General features: G+C 41.4%; 1 protein-coding gene across 1 annotated transcript; it reads left to right on the forward strand.

Annotated features, from left to right (window-relative positions):
- The first annotated feature begins 2,153 nt into the window (after positions 1-2,153).
- crybgx (crystallin beta gamma X) lies at positions 2,154-5,814 on the forward strand. Its single transcript, XM_069716003.1, has 6 exons — positions 2,154-2,197; positions 2,585-2,633; positions 3,270-3,391; positions 4,139-4,274; positions 5,012-5,151; positions 5,650-5,814. Exons 1-6 carry the CDS (start codon positions 2,154-2,156, stop codon positions 5,780-5,782), a joined length of 624 nt encoding a protein of 207 aa, XP_069572104.1. The 3' UTR covers positions 5,783-5,814.
- The last annotated feature ends 1,305 nt before the right edge of the window (positions 5,815-7,119 follow it).

Here is a 7,119-nt window from a genome sequence, read left to right on the forward strand (position 1 = left end):
AAACGTTCAAACTGAGTCCTTCTTTGCTGCGAGTCTCTCGTCTTTGCCCTACATCTGTCCCCCCTTCCGCTCAGCTTCGCCCACAAACCACATGTAGATGTCTGACCTGCAGCATTTGTTCTCTGCTAGAAGCTGCTCCAAAGTGCAAGAAGAATCCCGGAGCTTCTCGACGCGCTGGAGACCCGCTCGGTGTTTTCCGCCCCCCGGTTGGTTCTGGTCCGCTGCCAGCGCCGCCACAACAAAAAACTAAGAGTGAAGCATCCAGGACATTTGTTTCTGCTATTCATCGGTGAACAAGCGGCTTCCCCCGCCACGCACACACTGAATACCCCCATTGGAAGTCAGTGGAGTGTGAGCGTGAATTTGCTGATCGGGGCCAACAGATCGTTTGGAGAAAAAAAATAAAAAAAGGGAGATATTCTGGCACTGTAAGCAAAGTTAATGTCAGCGAGGACGACCGGTGTCACAACACAGTAACTAACACAGACGCACTCAAACTAATGTCAGCCAAACATTTATCATCTTTCTTTATCGAAAACAACGGCTGCTTAAAATGCGTTAACATCCAGCAGCATTTTTACTGAATGATTTGTTGGTTTATTTCTGGTCAAAAACAATCACAGTGCAGTAAAATCACAGACGGTAAATGAAAGTGTTCGTAGCTTCCACGTGTTTTTTTTAGGGGGGGCGTGTCTGTTTGATTGACAGGTATATTTGTCCGTTGCCATCTTTGCTAGTTCGGAGTGTGTTTGAAGCAGGAAGTGACCATATTTGGACGAGCTGGGGGAGGAGCCAGCGGTGGATCTGACCGATCTGATCGGAAACCTGACGATACTACGTCCCGCCCACCGATAGCTGTAACCTGACTGCACCACAGGCCTGTCAATCAAACAGACACGCCCCCAAAAACAGGTCTTCTTGAATCTTCTTTTCTAATGAATGAGGGATTATTTTCAGATGGACCTCCAGAAAACTAAGAAGAAGGAGTGACTTTAGCTAACAACACCGAGATAACTGATGGACACATTTTATTCACTTTGGATTTGATGAGAGAAGTTGAATGGGAGTCTATGGAGCCGGAGGCTTTTTGGAGCCGACCTCTAGTGGCACTCGCTGGTATTGCAGCTGAAGACACTTCTGGATCAGAACCATTTTACAGACCTGAAGCTACGAACTCTTTTAGAAACAGTCTGTACTTTAAACACTGAACATTTAAAAAAAAATTTAAGATGTTTAAAATCTCAGTATTTGAAATATTTCCATGTGTAATTGCTGCAGCGATCAGGCTTCACTCACTTCGGTGTTTCTCTCAAATAAAATGCAGCTGGTTTGTTTTGCACCTCATCGGTCTCTGCAGACTTCTGGTCCTGAGACTCCGTTAGCTGAACTGTTGACCCTCCAATGAGTCCGGATTGTGTCGGTGTTATTATATATAAAACAAGTAACACACGTTCAATCATAAATGTTGGAGAACAGGAAGCTTGTTCAGATCTGCGTCCTTCGGTAAACAAATAAAAACACCAAACAGGACGGTGACCTTCAACGACTCAAGTCAGTTACACAAGTTGCTTTTTTAATCAACTTTTACCCCCCGAAGGTTCAAATCCATAAACAACACGTCTTCATACATCCGTGGCTCCACATGGGTGGAACGGCTACGAACACTGATCTCGAACCTTTTTACGCTCCGGTTCACGGAGGTGAAACGCTCACATGTTTCACAGCAGAGGGGCCGCCGCCTGAAGCCCCCCCGGGGTCACGACCTCCCGGCTGAATGCAGCGCCGCAGCGGGTTTCCCTCCACAAAGCGTGAATACAGGTGGATTGTTTACGGCGCATTGTCGCACAGAACGCTGAATTTGTTCGAAGCCGAAAGTGTCGTCGCTGCAGTCCTGAGGCCGCACGCGCTCACATGTTGCAGAAAACGGAGCTCCGCATGTGCATTTGTATGTATATTTGTTGTTGTTGTTTTTTTGCAGTGTTTTGCAGCTGATGTGTGCTGTGGAAAAAAAAAAAAAAAAGGACACAACATGAGCGTGTGTTTAGCATATCAATGGCGTTGCCGGGCAGAAACACTCTGAGCTTTCTAGCAGCCGTCCGCTCGCCTCCACGCGCCGTATTTAAGGGGCTTTCTTGTGGCCTCGCAGAGCTGACATGAACATCTTTACTAAGGTCCCAGGATTAGCCCAACAAACCAGGTATGTTGCAGAGCGGAGGTGAGGTGGGGGTGGGGGCGGAGGGGGTGGGGGGTGGAGGTGGAGGTGGGTGGGCCTCCCGCGCTGCTCTCCGTGACCCCAGTTTACCCCACGAAGCGCCCGGAGAGCGACGGCGGCCGCTGGAGGCACGCTAACGTCGCTTCAGGTGGAAAAGTGGAGGTTTTAATCCAAAAGAGTGAAACACAGAAATACTTTTTAAACGAGAGTATATTTTATGAGCTGTAAAGAGTTCAGAAGAGAAACTGTTCATTTGAGCATCGTGACATAAAAAAAAACACCAAAACGACATTTTGATTGTTGCAGCTTTGATTACTAATCGTGTTTTTCTGGGTTCTAATTATTGATTAAAAAATGCTTCTTTATCTGCAGCAAGCTGGGGTCTGTGCTCCAACGTGCCTTCTACGGGTCCAGTGGGAGGGTGAGTCCAACCATCATGGAGACTCGTTTGTATCAAGGCAAACTTGAACAGATGTTTTGTTTCTTTTAAAGGTTGTGTGGTTCAGAAACTGTGATTGGAGCTGCAACCAGGAGTCGATTAATCGATAAGTCGATTGGAGGATAGGAGTTGTTTTGAAAGCAAAATAAGTCAACAATTTTCTGGGGTTTTTTTTTTTAATGCCAGTGAAATATATCTTGGTTTTTTCGATTGTTTATTGAAGGCACTTAAAAACATAATAGTTTTGTTTTCTGGGACGAAAAGGATTAATTGATAGATTAAATCAAGATGAAATTAAAAAATAATAATAATTTTAAAGCATCTTCCAGCTCAATAAAGTTGACTAATGAACACGTTTCCTGGTTTTTAAAACTTTATACAGACAAAAAAAATCAGACAATTTGTCATTTTAGTTGAATCCCAGCACTTCCTGTTAAATCAGCTTTCTCAACTTACCGTGTTTCCCGAAACGTAAACGTTCAATTTACAGAAGATGAAAGACTCAAGAAATTACAAGTTTGAGTTTGAAACGCAGCTCGCAGCTGAAGTCGAGCTGTAACTTCCCAGCAGGTCTTCTGAACGTGTCGTGGTTTTGTGTTTTGTTTTGCGTACTCTCAGGTGACCCTTTTCGAGCAGCGTAACTTCGCTGGCAGACGGCTGGACCTGAGCTCCGACTGCTCCAGGCTCAGCGACAAGAACTTCCCAGAGAGATGCAACTCTGTGCAGGTGGAGAGCGGAGCGTAAGTGAACTGCAGCGAACCCGGTGCTGCAGATCTGCAGATATTCACAGTTATCACATCCAACAAGTAGATTTTGTATTTAAGTCTTCGAGCAACATTAAAGGATCAATTTTTTTTTAAAATCCCATGAAGTTTGGTTGACAGATGAGGCCGAGACATTTCCCCAACAGGACGATCAATGCCCAAAAAATGATTCAAAACCCAGTATTTAGTTTTGCAAGTGAAACTGCAGATGTCTAAAAGTAAAAGAAGTCCAACTTCACTACATCTTCAGGTTGTTTTTATTGTTCCGAGAGACAAATTCTCTTTGATTGATGCCAAAACAAAGAAAAGAAAAAAAGCATTGATTGAATCTGATTGACAAAATTTTGGTTGGACATGTTGTTTTTTTTGTTTTTTTAAATATCTAGTAAACATATGAGGTGTGTTTTCACAAAAAATATTTCTGTAACTCATGAAACTGCTTTTTTTTTAATGTTAAATCCAATAAATTTTTCGGATTTTTTGTGTCCACCAAACCTCATAGAAAAAAGGTCATATTTAGTTCTGGTCAAAGACAGATCAACAAAACTTTCATAATCAAATCCGCAATTAGTAAAAACAAAATGACCAAATCAGAATCAGAGTCTGCAGTATTTTTTATTTCAAGTACGGTAAACTTTTTTAAATTTATTTTTAAATTTCCTTCCCTGCTGCCGTGTGATTCTGTCTTGGACTCGCCTCCTTCCCTCTTCGGCTCTCCTGCAGATGGGTCGGTTACGAGCAGGATAACTTCCGGGGCCGCCAGTACCTGTGGGACATGTCCGACCGGGGCGAGTACAACTGCTACGACAAGTGGTGCGCTCAGGTGGACCACGTCACCTCCGTCCGCTCCGTCAAACAGGTGAAACACCAAAACATGTTACAGAAACTTTAGAGAGCAGTTAAATCTGACGTTTCTACAGACAAAAACAAGCCTTAAACATATCGCACTACAATTTTACAGGGCAGCTTTATTTTTATATCACATTTCAAACACCGTTTAAGAGAAAGAAAAAAACAAAAAGCAGGAAAAAACTAAATCAAATCAATTAAGATTTAAAAAACACAAGGTTAAAACATATCATTTTAATAAAATACAAATTAACCAAAATATGAACAGTCACGGTGCAGTTATAAGAGCAGTGGAGATTCTAGTACACTGATATTAACAAAATATTTTGATATTTAAATGAAATTTATAAGTTTGATTATTTCTAAAATATAGAAATATTCACTTGAAGTTAGTGTGGAAAATGTAAGACTTTTATTTTGAAGTAGATATTAATACTAAATGTGTTCCTTTCTGTTTTAATGTTTTGTTTTACTCTACTTTTATTTCCGGGGAACAAACTTTAATCCCGACATTTCAACTTTATTCACAAACTCTAATTTCCACTTTATTTTCCACATTTCGAACATCCGCAATATAATAAAATTAAAAAAAAACTTCTCTAATTGTTTTTTCTTATTGTGGCCATCATTTGGTGACTAAACATAATAATAATACATTTTCACACCTAACCTCTCGTGGACTGCCACCAACACACACACACACACACACACACAAACTCACCAGCTGTGCATCTCTGTGGTTTCCAGGACAACAATCCCGCCAAAGCTCAGCTGTTCGAGCGAGCCGGCTACTCCGGTAAGAAGATGGAGATCCAGGACGACGTCCCCAACCTGATGAGCCGCTACAGCCTCAACAGAGTCGCCTCCATCCGCGTCCTCGGAGGAGCGTAAGTTCGTCTCTGTGGAGAAAAATAAGCAGTCACTCGTTGGTTTTTAACATTAAACTGTATTTAATCCACACGTGTTGACGTAAACAATAACAGGCAGATCAGCAATTCTCTTCATCACGTTGTAATTAATACTGGAAGTAGCAGGATAATACTGCATGAAGCCACTGAGCATCTGATGTACGAAAAAGGCTGTAAAAAGCTGAATATTTTCAAAGTTAAGAATATTAGAAAAAAATCAAACAAGTCCTTAAAGATCTGAAAATTTGAATAGTTGAATGTAGCTAAAAAAAAAAAAAAAATATGCAGGAGTAAGAAATATTAGATCTTACTATTGAAGTGTTGATTGTTTTTGGTCCATTGGAGACGGACTCCGTCTAATTAGACTCAAAATCTCATGAAACCATGATTCAGTCCAAACTTGCTTTTTCTTTCTTTGCTTTGTTGGATTTTGAGATTTATTTATTTTTAAACCCATTTTTTGTTTGGTGCCTGAAGGTGGGTGGTGTATCAGGAGCCCAACTACAGAGGACCTCACTACGTCCTGGAGAAGCGCGACTACAACAACTTCTCCGACTGGGGCAGCCAGAGCAACACGGTGGGCTCCATGCGCAGAGTCCGCTTCAACTGAGCCGGACCTCCGGGACCTCCGGGACCTCCGGGACCACCCCTCTCCCCCATCCGCCCCCCCAACATGAGACCTGTCAGCTTTACACTCAACAAAGCTTATTTTAGTAATAAACTGGTAAAAGACGTGCTTTTTTCTGGGGTCAGATTTAATATTTGTCCACAAAAACACTCGGAACATTTACACATCGCCGAATTAAAAACGGTCTACAGAAAAACTCTAGTAGTCTGCTCTAAGATTTTACATTAGAAATACACCCGTGTATATAAAAAAAATATGTATAAAATGTCACTGGATATTTCAACAGATTTTTTTATAATGATCAATCAAATGTGGACAAACACTTGAGACAAAGGTGAAGGAAGGAAATTTGATCAAAAATTCACTGGAATTTTTTTTATTAGGGAAAAAAAAGCATCTTTTTCTGTATTATGTTCTGTAAAATTGAAATAATTATTCATAATCTGTGCATATCAGCCGACACGTACGCCAATACAAATGTACCCGATAGGCTCTTTAGTTCTCCAAATAAAAACACGGCTGTCATGAACAAAAATGTGCTTAAAGTCAGAAGTTGGCTAAAACATGTTTATTTGGCTTCATGTCCAAAGTAGATTTAAATTACTTGAACATGAGATCAATAATGCAAAACATGAACACATAAAAGTGCATTAAATTACATTTGCTCGAAGATATTTAGGCCAAAAAAAAAAGCACTTGCTTCACCCATAAACTCTACAATAAAATACTAAATTCTATTATTATCTTATTGCTGCTGTAGCGAAAAAATGTCCCCTCGGGGATTAATAAAGGAACTACCTAACCTAACCTAACCTAACCTAACCTAACTTAACCTAACCTAACCTAACCTAAATGGAAAAACAAAAAGTCACGAGAAACCTGTCAGAAGTTGGTCAGACAAACCTCTGATTGACATGCAGCTCACGGTGCATTCAAAGACGGTAAACAAAAAACAGCCAAAACAAACCACGAAGCCTCGATGAAAAATCATAAAACCATTTTATTAAAAAAAAAAAAAAAATCGAGTGAGCGTTCTTCCGCAGGTTCGATCGACCTCAAACATAAAGTGCGAGATGTGTGAAAAGTCCTGATGGCAGCGTGAACGTGGAGCTCAGGGCTCGTTGAGCGGAGCGGACGCCATCTTCTTCAGGACGCAGGACTGGAGCTGAGGGAGGAGGCTGATCTTCATCAGCCTGCTGCTGGAGTACTTGGTCTTCACGGCCTGTGGAGGAGGAGAAGAAGAAGAATGATAATACTACTACTTCAGGTTTAGTTCGAGGCGATACGCTGCGAGGATCGGTTTTCTAAATGACGCCTCA

The sequence above is a fragment of the Brachyistius frenatus genome, unplaced genomic scaffold, assembly GCF_029030835.1.
Source record: "Brachyistius frenatus isolate BFR_SWC_R1_liver_20210118 unplaced genomic scaffold, ASM2903083v1 Contig_150, whole genome shotgun sequence".
Lineage (NCBI taxonomy): Eukaryota > Metazoa > Chordata > Actinopteri > Embiotocidae > Brachyistius > Brachyistius frenatus.

Bases quoted from the DNA above. Each gene is read 5' to 3' on its own strand.
- crybgx (XM_069716003.1), top strand. From the start codon at position 2,154: ATGAACATCTTTACTAAGGTCCCAGGATTAGCCCAACAAACCAG. The intron at 2,634-3,269 runs GTGAGTCCAACC...GCGTACTCTCAG, and splicing joins TCTACGGGTCCAGTGGGAGG to GTGACCCTTTTCGAGCAGCG. The intron at 3,392-4,138 runs GTAAGTGAACTG...GCTCTCCTGCAG, and splicing joins GTGCAGGTGGAGAGCGGAGC to ATGGGTCGGTTACGAGCAGG.